This window comes from Pseudophryne corroboree, chromosome 8 (assembly GCF_028390025.1).
Source record: "Pseudophryne corroboree isolate aPseCor3 chromosome 8, aPseCor3.hap2, whole genome shotgun sequence".
NCBI lineage: Eukaryota > Metazoa > Chordata > Amphibia > Anura > Myobatrachidae > Pseudophryne > Pseudophryne corroboree.
In genome coordinates this window covers 19,760,290-19,778,270 of record NC_086451.1, presented here as the reverse complement: position 1 = coordinate 19,778,270, position 17,981 = coordinate 19,760,290, and the positions used below count along the sequence as shown (strand labels likewise).

Sequence of the window (17,981 nt, the reverse complement as noted above, 5' to 3'; positions counted from 1 at the left end):
TAGAGGAGTACTGCCACCTATCAGCACTGATGATCACAGCCACTTACTGCCTCTAAGTATAGACAGATGTACATTATTCTGAGTCACTGCTGTCTGTGAATTAAAGGCAGCTCACACCCGGTGTAACTGGCACTGCCAGAGTCTTCCTGACCGAGTGCCACACTGAGGAAGGCACAAGTTGTGAGGGCCCCATTCTCACACAGAGCAGGGGCCCCCACCAAGGTACATGCCCCCTGTTCTCCACACTACACAGGACACTGTGCTTGTACCCCTGTCACCCACTGCCTTCACCATCACCCTCTGCCTTCTCTTGCATCCTGCTGTCTCCCTCTGCCTCCCCATGTCTTCCGTTGTCACCCTATGTCTCCCCCTGCCTTACCCTGTTACCCTCTGCCTCTCCCTGTCACCCACTGCTGTGTAGCATATTGTGAACTTGGGATGTAGGCGGAGGGCCACAAATTATATATTTGCACCTGGGCCCACCACTCATAAGTTACATACTGTAGTAACATAGTAACATAGGTTGAAAAAAGACATTTGTCCATCGAGTTCAACCTATTTGTGGTCTCCTATGCAGTCTTATTGTAGGACTAGTTATTTTTATGTTAGGACTAGTTATATTAACTATAATGCATGACTACGCACAATAACCTTGAATATCTTTATCCAATAGGAATTTATCTAACCCATTCTTAAAGGTGTTGACTGAGTAGGCGTTACTACTCTCTCAGGCAGGGAATTCCAAACACGTATTGTCCTTACTTTGAAAAAACCTTTTCGCCTCAATGTGCGGAAACTCTTCTCCTCTAACCTAAGCGAGTGACCACGTGTCCTCTGTGCTGATCTTATTGAATAAACGTCCCTCCCAAGCTCTGTGTATTGACCCCTTATATATTTGTAGATGTTGATCATGTCCCCTCTTAGTCTCCTCTTTTCCAATGTAAACATACCTAGCCTTGCAAGCCTTTCCTCGTATTCCAGCGTCTCCATGCCTTTAATTAGTTTGGTCGCCCGCCTCTGAACCTTTTCTAGCTCCAGGATATCCTTTTTGTAATATGGTGCCCAAAATTGCACACAGTATTCAAAATGCGGCCTCACTAGTGATTTATATAATGGGAGTATAATACTCTCATCCCTAGCATCAATTCCCCGTTTTATGCATGCTAACATCTTATTAGCCATCTTTGCTGCAATCCTACTTTGGGTCATACTTACCTACTTTCTGGCAGCTCTCTCCGGGAGAGAGCTGCCAGGACGGCTCAGTGGAGGGGCTGGGCTGGACAATGATGAGAAGAGGGGGCGGTTAGGAGGTGGAATGGGGCATGGCGGAGGAGGGGCAGAGGCGGAACGAGGGCGGGGTTACAGCGTCACATCATCTTAATCACTCCCCCTGCTCTGCAAGGCCGCAATAACCAGCATTTTACAGCAGGGGGTGTGACTATGATGACGCGATTCAACAAGAATCACGTCATCTACTGTCCAGACCGCCCACTTTACTCTCAAAGTGGGCGGCCGGGCAGGGGGGAAATGAAAAACCGTGAGACTTGTCTGCTCTTCCGTAGAGCCGGGAGGGTCACCCGATTTTCGGGAGCCTCCCGGCAATTCCGGGAGAGTAGGCAAGTTTGCTTTGGGTACTGCTGCTTAGTTTGCTATCTATGTGAATACTTAAGTCTTTTTCCAGTACAGAATCCCCCTAATATTACCCCATTTAGTATGTACTGTAGGTGTTATTTTTGGTCTTACCACCACCGGTACACAATGTGAGATGTTGGAAGTCAAGTGTCACTTTTTGTCTCTGTTAAGATGGAATAAAACCTTTCCTGGCTTTTGCAGACCTCATGAGGGGATAAGCTTGGGAATAGTAATGTGTATTTTTAAATAAACAAGAATATATACATATGGTAACTTCTTGTTATAATTTTAGTTGTTTGTAATAAATATATATATATATATATAGATATATAGATATATAGATATATATAGATATGGGTGTAGTATGGTATGCCGGTGGCCGGGCTCCCGGCGACCAGCATACCGGTGCCGTTAGTCCGACCGTCAGCATACCGACAGCGTGGCGAGCGCAAAGGAGCCCCTAGCGGGCTCGCTGCGGGCACGGTGGCGCGCCACGCTATTTTATTGTCTCTCCAGTGGGGGGGGGGGAGGGGGCGCGGATCCCCACGAGGGAGAAAATCTGTCGGTATGCTGGGTGTCGGGATTCTGGCGCCGGTATACTGTGCGCCGGGATACCGACATTCGGCATACTGAAGACCACCCATAGATATATATCACATACTGTACATATCAAAATTATGTTAATAGATTTTACTGTAAATAGTATAGTTCTTGAACAATCACGTCCAGGCTTGTACTGGCTCACAGGGGAACAGGGGAAACCACCGGTAGGCCCCACTGCCTGGGGGCCCACCTCCCACTCTAAGGATCAGGTTCCAGACTGTGCACTTAACATTATACATATGTTACCTTATACTGGACTATAGTGTATTTTCTATAGTGCATTGCTGATAAGTAATCTGGTACATTATCATGCATGCAGCAGCTGAATTTATTGTGTATATGAAGTGCCCAGACGTTGCACTCTCTAATCATTGGTCAAACCAATGAGCTGGCAGGCCACACCCTCTCTGCAGACTAGCTACACATCTAAACATGGGCCCCTACCACTGCATTCCCCCAGTGGGCCCTACATGCCTCAGTACAACACTGATCACGTCCACCATTAAAGTATGAATCATTTAATCTGTATATATATATTAACATCTTTATTTCTTAACTTAAAGCAAATAATGAATTGGATATTATGAACTTGACAATCTGCGGTCACTTTGGCGTTCTGGGTCTCAGAATTCAGGTCCTGGGTGAATAGAAGTCTGAGCTTCTTCCATTGTCTTCTGTTCCCAGAATTATCTACTATGAGACTTTCTCCTTCTCATTTCTCAGCTGCCAGGAGCTGTAAGGAGCTGCAGGATCACGGGGTGCTACTCAGTGACTGGTACACCATATACCCGTACGGCAACACCTCCATGAGGGTCATGTGTGACATGCACACTGATGGCGGAGGCTGGATGGTGAGTCTTTCTGCAGAAACCTCTACATGCCCTACACATAATATATCTCCCAACTGTCCCGATTTTCACGGGACATCTCGTTTTTCTGTGACTGTCTCGCTGACCCACCTGCGGGCCGCAGTGTCCCGTTGTGAGGGGTTGGCACTTCGGAGGCTCCTGTCACTCGCTGCTCTGTCTAGCATGCGCACAGCGTCTATTCACAGGAGAAAGAGGGTATGTGGGCATGCCAGCAGCTCACAGAGCACTGGGCGTGCCCCCATAGTGATGGAAAACGGGGCGTGGCTCGCGATCGCCGCACTCTAACAAAGCCATGCCGCTTTTCTATAGGCCATGCCACCTTTTTGGCAGCGAAAGGTAATTAATAAGCCCATTGCCTGACAGTACAACCCTGATTACTACATGATATTATGGGGTCTATGTACTAAGCCTTGGAGAGAGTTAAAATGGATGGAGATAACATACTCTACTGGGCATGTACTGATCTCTGGGAGAATGGTGCGGTGGCCATTTTCCCGGAGACTGCCTTACTGTGCATGCGCTATATGCCGGGAAAATGGTGCAGAGATTTGTGAACAGGTGCTGCCGCTGATGGGGAACTCCGGAGCTGTGACTATACTCCGGGCCCCCTGGACTCCGGGCCCCATGGGCACCTATTATAGACACAACACTGTCTCCAATTCATTATAAGGTGTACAGCTGGGGCCACTTATCCACAGGGCTTATTCAGTCATATAAACAGTAGACATAATAGTTACAAAATATACTGTATACACTATAATGGGGTTGGGTATTGGATCCGGACACCAGAATGCCGGCAGGGAGCCGAGCGCAACAAAGCCCCTTGCAGGCTCGTGGATCGCTGCGCTCGCCAAAGTTTCTATTCCCACTCTATGTCGTGGACACCCATGACTGAAAATAGTCCCTGTAAGTCGGCATTCTGGCTATTGGCATTTCAAGTGTTTGGGATCCTGACCGCTGGGATCCTGACCGCCGGCAATATGACTACATCCCCTATAATGCACCCATCAATGTCAACTAGTAGGCCAACTTGTATGCGGACTCAAGAACAGCATGTGTTACTTCAGCGTCTAAAGATGCTCAGAGTAGCGCTCCCAGTCTCAAGGGGGGCTTTGTAGCGGTGTTAACATAAAGTCATAGACGTGCGACTGACAAAACTCCCAGACACGGATGTGACTCAGTCTGACTCAGAATCAGGTCCTAGTTCAGTTCCCAAACAAGTAAAGGAACAGAAGGTTGGAGTAAAGCTGTAGACCCTGACAAGTTCTGTTCCCCCGGTGTCACTCATTGCTGAGAGCTGGAACCGCAGGGTCCCTGGACCTGAGTCCTGACATATGTGGTCCCTGTGCAGCTTCCGGACTCATTTCCTCTCTCACTTACAGGTATTTCAGAGACGCTATGATGGTTCCGTTGATTTCCTAAGTGACTGGAAGTCCTACAAGATGGGGTTTGGTAGCCGCCTGACAGAGTTCTGGCTGGGGAATGACAATCTGCACCAGATAACGTCATCAGGTAATGAGCACTAGGAGGTCACATGATCCATGAGGAACGCGCTGTACAGCACACAGTATATATAATCAGTATATGACTCAGGAGTGGCTTGGAGGAATATAGAGCCTAATTCAGATCTGATCGCTGTTGTGCAATTTTGCATGACGGGCGATTATTGAATGATTGTGCATGTGTATGGATCGCAATGCGCACGCACGAGGCCCAACAGCAAGAGAATCATGCGAGAATTTTAATCGCTAGGGGTATGCAAGTTGATTGACAGGAAGTTGGCTTTTGGGGGTGGTAACTGGTCATTTTCTGGGAGTGTCAGGAGGAGAAAGAGTGGGCAGGGCTGGGCTGGAGAGACAGGGGTAAGGTGGAGGTTGGATAGACTAGAGATGATGGAGGACATTTACTAAGCAGTGATCAGAGCAGAGAAGTGAGCCAGTGGAGAAGTTGCCCATGGCAACCAATCAGCACTGAAGTAACATCTATAATTTGCATACTATAAAATTATACAGAGCTGCTGATTGGTTGATGGGGCAACTTCTCCACTGGCTCACTTCTCTGCTCTTATCACTGCTTAGTAAATATCCCCCGAAGTAACACAGGGGGATGGAGCTGAAAATACAGGGCTGGGGAGACACACGGAGACTTGTTGGGGAGACATAGAATGATCAGACTGAGAGACGGGGAAGGTATTGGTGCTGAAAATCTCAGGGGGCGGTAATGTTGAGAGACAAGGGGGTGAGGCTGAGAAATGTAGGGGGAGGATGAAGCTTCAAGGAATTGGAAGGGGATGAGGCTGAGAGACACAAAAATGTACCAAGCTAATTATCTCCCTCTCATTGCAGGCACCTGGGAGCTGCGGGTGGACCTACAAGACTTTGAGGCTAAAAACTCTTTTGCTAAATACAAATCTGTTAAAATTATGGGAGAATCTGAAAAATACAAATTGATACTCGGAAGCTTTGTGTCTGGTACTGCAGGTGAGGAACGGCAGTGTTAAATATAGGGATGTCATATATATATATATATATATATATATATATATATATATAAAAATATATATATATAGGAATGGCTGTGTTATATAAAGGAGTGGCAGTGTTATATAAAGGAATGTCAATGTTATATACGGGGACAGCAGTGTTATATAAGAATTATAGTGTTTATATTGGAACGACAGTGTTATATATAGGTACTACAGTGTTACATAAAGGAATAGATTTGATTGGCAGGGCACATTGTAGGGTGTAACACATGAGTAGATCTGGTTGGATCCCATGGTGGAGAGAAACACATGAGTAGATCTAATTGGTTCCTGTGGTGTGTAATACCCTTTTCACACTGCTTTTAATATTCTTGGTTATTGCATGTGAACACGCAGACACCCGGGATATTGGTCAGTGTGAAAACAGAATGCAGTTCATATCCCAGCGGTCAGAATGCCGATGCCAGAATCCTGACAGCTAAAAATGCCAACACCCAGAATGTCAACACACAGGGACTATTCCCACTCGTGGCTGTCCACAACACCCATAGAGTGGGAATAGAACCCGTGGCGAATGCAGCTAGCCACTGAGTTTGCAAGGGGCTTCATTGCCCTCACCCCCCCACTAGCATTCTGGTGGCTGGGATCCCTGCGTCGGGATGCGGACCATTGGGATCCCGGACACCGGTCTCCCAACCCGTGAAAACACCCTGTTGAAATGTTCCGGGGCGAGCGACCTGGTATTTCGACCTGGCTAATGAGCAGAGTTGAACATATCCCCGGCTCGTTGCACACTGGTAACAGGTAAGAGGTTGATGTGACCCGGCACCCACTAGCACTATAGGAAGAGCCGGCGCTAGGAGATAATCTCGTATCCTAGCGCCAGCTCTAGACCCGCCTGCAGTGATGTCACCAAGAAATGACAGAGATTATCCCGGAAATGAGCCCCCAAGTGATGCGAAACTTCAGAAATCGACTACAAGTGTGTATCAGGAATGAACGCCCCATCTGAGCGATATCATATTCCAATCCAACCAAAAACAAACTGTATTCCCTGCACCTTTACTTTATGTACTAACATTTAAACAGTATTTACCAGGCCTTTTGTATTACCGTTTACAATCTGGGTGGTTTTTATGCCTCACCCTGTATATGTGTGTATATGTGTGTATATGTGTGTATATGTGTGTGTATATGTGTGTGTATATGTGTGTTTGGTTATAATACTTCATAAGCCAATCATTGTCCTGGGTTTTGGCTGCTTATTGAACAAGGGATGTAGTTATGTGACCGGCGGACTCCATACCGGCACATACATCCCACCCCCTCACAATCCCTACAGTCGGCATGCCGACTAACAGGGAATATTCCCACTCATGGGTGTCCACAACCCAAACTTTTTTGTGTAAAATAAATACTGCCATTACTTTTGGGGTACATGGAAATGGGTATACAGTAAGTATATATTTGGGTCAATTAATGGCATTTGTAAATACCCTGCAAAAAGCTGCATTTTCAGGCAGTTTTGCTGCAACAATGGGTTCTAGTTGCCATTATTTGGGGGCACAGACACAATTTCCCAGATCTTTATGACTGTGCCACAGGCTCAGCATATTGGGCTTGAGGACTACAGATGGGATGATGACCTTGAAACATCAGTGATACCCTCTGTACAAACTAGGCGTCTTGTGATCTCGTCATTCAACATAGGGATCTAGATGCCGGGTTCCTATGTGGAATGAGTTGACCACAAGGGTCCCAGTTATCACAGTGGAAAGGTCACCGGCCCGCCTGTAGTCCTCAAGCCCTGATGTCACATTGTTTTGTAGTTCAGGTCTGTGTCGGCTAGAACGTGCAGCAATTTGGGGCCAGCGTGGCCTATAATATAATATGGGCTATCCAAGTCTCTGTATGTGGAGGTAGCTCTAGACAGAGTGAGAGTTGTACACACTTTGTAAGCCATTGTCTCCACCGTACAGACGTTTCCTCTCTTTCCAGTCCAATGTCTGAAAGTGTGAGGTAGAGGCTGCTGCACAGGTGTGTAAGTTCCTACCAGAGGCCCTTAGACGAAAGTGTGATGATGGTGTGCCCCCCATCCCCCCACTTCCTTAAGGCTAGTTGTTACCCATCCTAATATACACATACGCACACACATATACACACACATGCACACACACATAGCCACATATGCTCACACACCCACATACACACACACACACACACACACACACACACATATGCACATGTACAGCCATATATGCACATGTACAGCCACATATGCACATGTACAGCCACATATGTGCACACATATGCACACAGTCACATATACACACACATATATACAGTACACATACATACATAGCCACATACACACACAGCCACATATGCACCCAAACCCACATACAGCCACATATGCACACACACATATACACACACACACATACACACACACATATGCACACATATATACACAGCCACATATGCACACACACCCACATATACAACCACATATGCACACACATATAGACACACACACAGTAAATGCACACAGCCCCATACATACATACATACATACACACACATATACACACAACCACATATGAACATACACCCATATTTGCACACATACAGCCACATATATACACACACAGCGCCATACACACACAGCCACATATGCACACAAACCCCCATATGCATACACATACTGTATACACACAGCTACATATGCACACATAAAGCTACATATACACACACCCACATATGCACACACACAGCCCCATATACACACAGCCCTATATACACATACAGCCCCATATGTGCACGCACTGCCCCACATGCACACATACATAGCCCAATACACATACATACACACATACATACATACATACATACATACATACTGAAGAGGCATCTTCTGAGAGCAGCCATCTGACTCCAAGACATGCCATCTGAGAGCCTGGGGGTAGGTGTTGGCGGGAGACAGGTAGCAGGGCTGTTATGAGGCGGTTTCATAGCCCTCGGGGATCGCCAGCACCAACGCTGATTCAGCATAAGCCATGTTACAGCTAAGCCCGCCCCCTGGCCAATAGGAGTCCACAGGGCGGGCTAAACTCCATAATGGAGTATGCTGATTCCTGGTCGCCATGCACGCTGCACGGTTGTCCCTGGGGGAATCAGTCAGTAGTATGCCTGGAAATCTTCCGGTCTAGCCAGAACTGATAGCGCTGGCAACCCCGGGAAGATTTCTGGGCATGCCACTGAAGGAGTTAATTCACTTTTTTTTAGTAACCCACATCGCATTCCCCATACTTATAATGGAAAATGTGATTTGGACGAGTTTACTAAAAAAAAAAAATGTGAAAAAAAATTGCAGTGTGCCCTGTGATAAACTCGCCAGCTCAGGCTGGAGAAATCACAGGGCAGCACTGCGAGACCCTACTTTTGCCCCCTTTCTCTGACCCCCGGCACAGAAAGCTGTGCAGGACCGGCAGTGTGATCAGCTCTGTGTGTCCCATGGACACACAAGCTGATCACTTATAAAAATGAAAAACAAAAAGTAAAACCCCCCCAAAAAAACACACGTACAGTTCAGGAGCCGGTGATCGGTACTCTGCTGCAGGCTTCCGGGCACTGGGTCCTTCATGTGCAGCGATGTGAACCACAGTGCAGTAAAGTAACGCTGCAAAATGGTATCTCACTTTACAGCACCGGGGGTCACAGCAGCGCACAGCATCCGTCACCCGGCAGCCCAGCAAGAGCAGCAATGACAGGCTTCCTGGACTGGTGAGTATATTTACCGTGCTCGGGGAGGTTCCATGGAGTGGGGGGGATAGTTACTACGAGGGGGTCAACTTGGCAGCGGTGCTAGCGGTGATGTCTTTGTGGTGGCGCATGTGCAGTAGGACATAGGGGTATTTTTCCCAAAAAATACCCCAATGATGCTGCGGAGAGGCACTGCAAGCTCTGTCCATGCATGCGATAATTAATACATCGGGTGTACTATATCTGACCAGCGGTCAGGAGACCGCCGGTTAGCATACCGCCGCCGGGATCCCGGCAGCATACCGCCGCCGGGATCCCGGCGGGGAGGGGCGAGTGCAGCAAGCCCTTTGCGGGCTCTCTGCACTCGCCGCGCTCCGGGCTTGGTGGCGACCTGCGGGTTCTATTCCCACTCTATAGGTGTCACGAGTGGAAATAGTCCCTGTTGGTCGGCATGCCGACCATCGGGATAGTGAGGGAGCGGGATGTTGGTGGAGGTCATGTGACCGTCGGTCACCTGACCGCCGGTCACATGAATACCACCCGATACATCCGTGCGATGTAATCAATTATCACAGTGCGGATTCGGGCGATTTTATCACCTTATAGCCACACCCTTGGATGCGGATGGTGATAAATAGGCCCCTGAGTGAGAAACTCCATGACAGATTCTTTATAATGCTGATACCCAAAGATGTAAAATACTCCACCTCCGCTACTTTCTGTCCATTCCGGCTACCGGCCAATAAACTGCTTCTTTCTTCTCCTAGAGTCTACACTGATTCCTTTACTCAGTGATGTAGCTCCGCCTCTGAAATGACAGCTAGTAGATGATTGGTTGCTTTGTGCGACTTCCACTTTCTCCCTCTCTAAGGCATGATACATCCCCCTCTATGTCTCCCAGAACAGGATTAGGGGCTGATGTATTAAGGTATTTCCGCAGTAATGTTCCCCGATAAGCAGGCGTATCGCAATATCTTGTTTTCGGTCTTATGTAACAAGGTATAAAAATCTGTTTTTCTCTTATCGCAAAAAGCATTCCAGACCCATTGGAGTCTATTGAATGTGATATAAACCATATGTATCAAGTAATCCAGGCAGAGTTTTTTTTTCAGAAAATGTGATATATATTTAACGGTAGCTGTAGAATAAATTGTCTATTATATATGGCGACACTTTTACACGTTCACTCAGAACTTTGGTTGTATTTTGTTTAGGAGATTCTCTGACATATCATAATGGGATGAAGTTCTCCACAACAGACCAGGACAACGATGTATTCTCCGGTAACTGCGCCCAGCAGTACAAGGGGCCCTGGTGGTACAATAATTGTCACTACTCAAACCTGAATGGACAGTACCTTCCTGGGAATCACACTACCTATGGTGTAGGCATTTACTGGAGAACTGGCAAGGGGTATTATTACTCCTACAGACAGTCTGAGATGAAGATTAGACCGCTGTGATGACGCAGAGACGCTTCCTACAATGACCCTGATTGTATGTGACATATAACTGCTGTGATTGGCTGTTACTGCGCTATAATGAGAATAAATCATACAGTGATATACGCATCTATATAAGTGTCCTTGTATGTACTGTAACATCCTGGTACTCAGCCCTTCCGGTGATGTCACTGTCACCCGTACACTGCATCCTGACATCACTGCTCTTCACTGTCACAGCTTACTATTAGTGGGGTCATTACCTCATAGCGCCCACCATAGTCAGCTGTTACCCATAATGCACTTCTCTATGACAGGGATTTGGAAGAACACTAAGTAAATCCCCTGAACACAGGCACAATGTAAGCGTCCCCCGGATGTATGTAACAGAGATATGCGCTGTGGTTCCCTCATTTCTGATTACAGTAGCAGCCCCCGTAGGTATCTATGGGGGCAGATTTAGTGCGAGATTCCTCTATATGGGCTACAGATTACACAATTTACAGAGAGAGGGATCCACAGGATCCCTCCCTGACAGTGGCTGCTCACATGCACGTGGTCTGCTCAGCATCATGCACAGTGGTCTGTTCAGCATCATGCACAGTGGCACAGCCGCTCCATGGATGAGAGAGTGATGTATCGCTGGGACGGGATCGTGTCGCAGTCCCTGTTCCTGGATGTGTGTTTTCCTACATCCCAGCTGTATATCATTTCCTATTGTTGCAATAATACATGGTAATTGTCATATCTAACCCAGTCATTAATATATAGGCCCCTTAGTATAACAAGAGCACTGAGTATATATGAGGATGAATAGGAGGACATCACAATACTCAGAGAGCTCCCAACAAACCAGGCTGCCCTGCACTGTGATCCTAGTCTGACGTACATTACTGGAGGTGTCCAGTCACATTTATATAGGAGGTCATTCCGAGTTGTTCGCTCGCAAGGCGATTTTAGCAGAGTTGCTCACGCTAAGCCGCCGCCTACTGGGAGTGAATCTTAGCATCTTAAAATTGCGAACGATGTATTCGCAATATTGCGATTACAAACTACTTAGCAGTTTCAGAGTAGCTTCAGACTTACTCGGCATCTGCGATCAGTTCAGTGCTTGTCATTCCTGGTTTGACGTCACAAACACACCCAGCGTTCGACCAGACACTCCCCCGTTTCTCCAGCCACTCCTGCGTTTTTTCCGGAAACGGTAGCGTTTTTTCCCACACGCCCATAAAACGGCCTGTTTCCGCCCAGAAACACCCATTTCCTGTCAATCACACTACGATCGGCTGAGCGAAGAAAAAGCCGTGAGTAAAATACCTAACTTCATAGCAAATTTACTTGGCGCAGTTGCAGTGCAGACATTGCGCATGCGCACTAAGCGGAAAATCGCTGCGATGCGATGAAATTTACAGAGCGAACAACTCGGAATGAGGGCCATATTTCCATTAATGTTGGTAATCAGACGGGTTATACACATGTTATTCATATAACAGGTGTATACAAGGCTGTCGGTGATCAGCTTCCCCTCAGCACTAAGGGGTAACATTCCAAATAGACTGACTGGGATTTGGGCTGATCAGGGGAATATTCGGAGTGTCCTGGGCGGTTTCATGACCTGGGATCCATGAATAACACATGGCTGCTTCTATCCTCTGTATGTGTAGTATGATCTATATATAGGCACAGAAAATGGAAGTAGCTGACGCTGGCGGTAGTAAACGAAATGGGGGAGAAGTTGGGGGGAGGGTAAGAGCAGGCGGTAAGGTTACTAACATGGGTACTAAAAGGGATTTTACCAAAGCACTAACCAATGACGATTACAGGTCATCATTGCTACATAAGGTGAAAGATGTCCCTAACGCAAGGGAAAATACTTATCTTAGTTGTATGTATGTAAATGCCAGAAGTATTACTGGTAAAAAGGGTGAACTAGAAATACTTGCAGCAAGCAAACAGTATGATATTATAGGCATTACTGAAACTTGGTGGGACGAATCTCATGATTGGGAAGTCAATCTAGAGGGCTATACACTGTTTAGAAGAGACAGACTAAATAAAAAGGGTGGAGGGGTGTGTCTTTACGTAAAGCCGTTTTTAAAACCTAATATATGGGAAGATATTCAGGAGGGGACTGTAGACACTGTCGAGACATTATGGGTAGAAATTGCATGCGGGGATAAAGGAATAAAAAAGTTAGTATTGGGTGTATGCTATAGGCCGCCTGGTATCAACACATCTGATGATGAATTGTTACTAAAGCAAATTGAAAGTGCAGCAGGAGTAGGAGACATAGTAGTGATGGGAGATTTTAACTATCCAGAGATAAACTGGAAAAACGATTCATGTGATACTGCTAGGGGCAGTATGTTTTTAAACACACTTAATGATAACTACTTAGTCCAACTAATTGAGGAACCAACTAGGTACAATGCAATCTTAGACCTGGTATTAACAAACAATGGGGATTTGGTATCAGGTATTATAGTAGGGGAACCCATAGGAAACAGCGACCACAATATGGTCACATTCAATATCAGTTTCCATAAATAGCCCTATACTGGCTCAACTAGGACTTTAAACTTTAGCAAAGCAAATTTTGAAAAGATGAGGGTATTTTTCAGGGATATTGAATGGGAAGGTTTTTTTTTAGGAAAAAATACTACAGAGAAATGGGAGGTACTAAAATTCCTGCTAGCTAAAAATACACTCAAATGTATTCCTATGAGTAGCAAAAAAAGGAATAAAAATCATAAACCGATGTGGCTTAACAAAAAGATTAAGGAACTTATGGGCAAGAAAAGGCGAGCATTTCAAAAATACAAATCTGACGGGGAAGCAGAGTCATTTCAGCACTATAAGGAATGTAACAAAATGTGCAAAAAGGAAATAAGAGCGGCTAAAGTAGAAACTGAAAAACTAGTAGCAAAGGAAAGCAAAGCGAATCCCAAAAAATTATTTAAATACATTAATAGCAAGAGATTAAAGAAGGAGAGTATAGGCCCTTTAAAAGACAAGTTGGGAGTCTTAAGCAAAAATGATAATGACCTAGCGGACACACTAAATGAGTTTTTTTCAACAGTATTCACTCGTGAGGACCCAATTCAGGGACTAACACACAATCTCAATAATGAGAATATCACACTGATAGGTACTTATTTAAGCGAGGAAGTAGTCTGTGACCGATTAAAACATTTAAAGATTAATAAATCACCAGGGCCCGATGGTATTCATCCAAGGGTTCTAATGGAGCTTCACTCTGAACTGGCAAAACTGCTATCTTTGATCTTTAAGGATTCAGTTATATCAGGTATGGTTCCCAAAGACTGGCGTATAGCGGAAGTAGTGCCTATATTCAAAAAGGGAAGTAAAGCTGAACCAGGTAATTGTAGACCAGTTAGTCTTACATCTATAGTGGGGAAAGTATTGGAAGGTATTCTAAGAGATAGTATTCAGAAGTTCCTTGAAACCAATAAGGTCATTAAAAGGAATCAACTTGGGTTTATGAAGGACAGATCCTGTCAAACCAACTTACTTGGCTTTTATGAAACAGTAAGCGCAAACCTAGATCAGGATAAAGACGTGGATGTAATCTTTTTAGACTTTGCCAAAGCGTTCGATACTGTACCACACATGAGACTTATCTACAAGCTACAAGAATCAGGGCTAGGAAGCACAATATGCACTTGGGTCAAAAACTGGTTAGATAATAGGAAGCAGCGCGTTGTGGTTAATGGATCTTTTTCAACGTGGACTGCAGTGCTAAGTGGTGTGCCGCAAGGCTCAGTATTAGGACCGCTATTGTTCAATATTTTCATTAACGACCTAACAGAAGGTCTAGAGAGCATGGTGTCAATTTTTGCAGATGATACCAAATTGTGTAAGGCTATAAATACAGAGGAGGATGCCGAGTCTCTTCAGAATGACTTAGTTAAATTAGAAGCATGGGCAGCCATATGGAGAATGCGCTTCAACACAGACAAATGTAAGGTAATGCACGGTGGTAACAAGAACAAAAATTACACCTACCTACTAAGTGGGGTAAAATTAGGGGATTCTGTACTGGAAAAGGACTTAGGTGTCCTCATAGATAGCAAGCTAAGCAGTAGTACCCAAAGTAGGACTGCAGCAAAGAAGGCTAATAAGAGATTAGCATGCATAAAACGGGGTATTGATGCTAGGGACAAGAGTATTATACTCCCGTTATATAAATCACTAGTGAGGCCACACCTTGAATACTGTGTACAATTCTGGGCACCGTACTACAAAAAGGATATCCTGGAGCTTGAAAAGGTACAGAGGAGGGCGACCAAACTAATTAAGGGCATGGAGACGATGGAATACAAGGAAAGGCTTGAAAAACTAGGCATGTTTACATTGGAAAAGCGGAGACTAAGAGGGGATATGATCAACATCTACAAATATATAAGGGGACAATACACAGAGCTTGCGCGGGACCTGTTTTTGGTTAGATCATGTCACAACTGAGGGCCTGAGCTGACGGAAGGCAGCCTCAGTTGTATGGGCAAATCTGTAATAAAATCCATCGACAAATGGGTCCATGGTCGACGGGGAACAGATAGTGGAACCAGTTGCCCTGCAGGCGACTGGCGGGATACTTTATGTTGAGCACACTTTGGGCAAGATGCAATAAACTCCAAAACGTCCTTTTTCAGAGTTGGCCACCAATAGGACCTAGAGATAAACTCCAGGGTTTTTTGGATACCTGTATGTCCGGCAAAACGGGAAGCATGGGCCCAATGCATGAGCTTCTTCCTTAGTATCGGCTTCACAAAACTTTTCCCTGATGGGGGCGTAGAGTCCATCCCTACCGTGGAGAATGCCAACGGATTTATAATAGGATGCTTGTCTGAAGACTCTGACTCATTTTCTTGCTCCCATGAGCGGGAAAGGGCATCGGCCTTGCGATTCTGAGAGCCCGGACAGAACTGGAGTTTAAAGTCGAATCTGGAAAAGAAAAGTGCCCATCTGGCCTGACGAGGGTTGAGACATTGTGCGCCTTTTAGATATAGAAGGTTCTTGTGGTCTGTAAGTATGGTGATTGAGTGAGAAGCTCCCTCCAACAGATATCTCCACTCCTCTAGAGCGAGCTTGATGGCTAGCAACTCCTGGTCGCCAATGGCATAGTTGCGCTCCGCTGGGGAGAACTTCCGGGAGAATAAACTGCAAGGATGTAAATGGCCATCTTTAGCCCTCTGAGATAACACCGCTCCTACTCCAACGGAGGAGGCATCCACCTCTAAGATGAAAGGAGAGTCGATGTCAGGCTGTTTCAGGACAGGCGCAGAGATGAACCTCTGTTTTAAAAGATGAAAAGCACCCTTCTTCGTGAAAGCAGTAATAGGCTCCACAATGGTGGAAAAGTCTCGTATAAACTTTCGGTAATAATTGGCGAACCCTAAGAACCTCTGGACCCCTTTGAGGGTTAAGGGTACCGGCCAATTCTGGATTGCTTGTAGTTTCTCAGGATCCATCTCTAGTCCGGAACCGGACACAATGTACCCTAGAAACGGAATGGACTTGACTTCAAAGACGCATTTCTCTAATTTGCAGTAGAGATGATTGACACGGAGACGGGACAGAACCTCCTTTACCCAAAAACGATGTTCCTCTAAATCGTTGGCAAAAATGAGGATATCATCTAGATAGACCACGACATGACGGTATAGAATGTCTCTGAAGATCTCATTGACGAAATGCTGGAAGACAGCTGGAGCATTGCTCAATCCGAAGGGCATGACGAGGTACTCATAATGTCCGTCACGGGTGTTAAATGCGGTCTTCCACTCGTCACCCTCACGGATCCGGATGAGATTGTATGCACCTCTCAAGTCCAGCTTTGTAAAGATGGTAGCTCCGCTAACTCTGTCAAAGAGCTCAGTAATCAGGGGTAAAGGATAACGGTTCTTGATGGTAATGTCGTTCAAACCTCTGTAGTCGATGCACGGCCGCAGACCACCATCTTTCTTCTTTACAAAAAAGAAGCCTGCGCCGGCCGGAGAAGAAGAAGGTCGAATGAACCCCTTTGCTGGGTTCTCTTTAATGTATTCCTCCATAGAATGCGTCTCGGGCAGAGACAACGGATAAGTTCGGCCTCGAGGTGGAACCTTCCCTGGAACGAGATCAATCGGGCAGTCCCATTCTCTATGAGGAGGAAGGATATCAGCAGAAGCTTCACTGAACACATCCGTGAAATCTTGATATGGAGGAGGTGGAACATCAGACGACCTGGGGGAGGAAGAACAGACAGGCAACACTTTAAACAAACATGTCTCAGCACAGGAGGAACCCCATGCCAGAATTTGCGTAGCCGTCCAATCAATTGTAGGATTGTGAAGACGGAGCCATGGAAGGCCCAGGACCACAGGATGTGTGGCTCTTGGAATCACTAAAAGTGAAATAAGTTCGGAATGAAGAACTCCCACTCTCAGACGAACTGGTAGAGTCCTAAGAGAAATAACTGTATCAAAAATTTTACTGCCATCCACGGCAGTTAAGGAAAAAGACGAAGGAAGTCTCTCGGTGGGTAGGGACCACCGTTTAACATAGGCTTCGGTAATAAAGTTCCCAGCTGCTCCGGAATCAAGGAGGGCAATGACGTTCTGATAACGTTGAGCAACTTGAAGCGAGACTGGGAGATTACAATCTTGAGGAGATGGAGAGGAGATCATTACTCCTAGCCGGCCCTCTCCTTGGCGAGCTAGGGTCTGGAGTCCCGGACGTTTGGGACAGGCATTAATGGTGTGAGACGGAGCTGCACAATAAAGACAGAGAGACTCGGAGAGACGTCTTCGGCGCTCAGCAGGAGTTAAACGGGAACGGCCAATTTGCATGGGCTCATCTTTAGTTGGTGACAGTTGGCGAGGAGGAGGAGCAGAAGATTTTGGAGCAGATGATCTTCCACGCTCAGTTGCTCTCTCTCTGAAACGTAAGTCAACTTTCGTACAAAGTGAGATTAGCTCATCTAACTTGGAGGGTAAGTCTCTGGTAGCTAACTCATCTTTAATACACTCAGATAAACCATGCCAGAATGCAGCATACAGGGCCTCGTCGTTCCATGCCAGTTCGGATGCTAGGATCTGGAACTGTATAAGATATTGTCCTACAGTACGTGATCCCTGGCGTAAACGGAGAATCTCAGATGAAGCTGAAGTTACCCGGCCTGGCTCGT

General features: G+C 46.1%; 1 protein-coding gene and 1 long non-coding RNA gene across 5 annotated transcripts in view; one reads left to right on the top strand and one right to left on the bottom strand.

The window, feature by feature from the left end:
- The window catches only part of LOC134948168 (ficolin-2-like), a 625,934-nt gene that overhangs the window by 302,344 nt on the left and 305,609 nt on the right, over positions 1-17,981 (top strand). Inside the window, exons 10-13 of one of the 4 annotated variants that reach the window (XM_063935994.1) lie at positions 2,959-3,086; positions 4,487-4,616; positions 5,450-5,584; positions 10,566-10,921. The exons of 1 other annotated variant lie outside the window; for it this stretch is intronic. In XM_063935994.1, the coding sequence (XP_063792064.1) occupies positions 2,959-3,086; positions 4,487-4,616; positions 5,450-5,584; positions 10,566-10,813 (641 nt within the window). In that variant the 3' untranslated portion in view covers positions 10,814-10,921. Of the gene's footprint in view, positions 1-2,958; positions 3,087-4,486; positions 4,617-5,449; positions 5,585-10,565; positions 10,922-17,981 lie in introns of those variants that run through there. 2 more of the 4 variants (XM_063935995.1, XM_063935993.1) reach the window with 2 other exon arrangements.
- The window catches only part of LOC134948170 (uncharacterized), a 117,831-nt gene that overhangs the window by 19,223 nt on the left and 80,627 nt on the right, over positions 1-17,981 (bottom strand). The window lies entirely within an intron of this gene.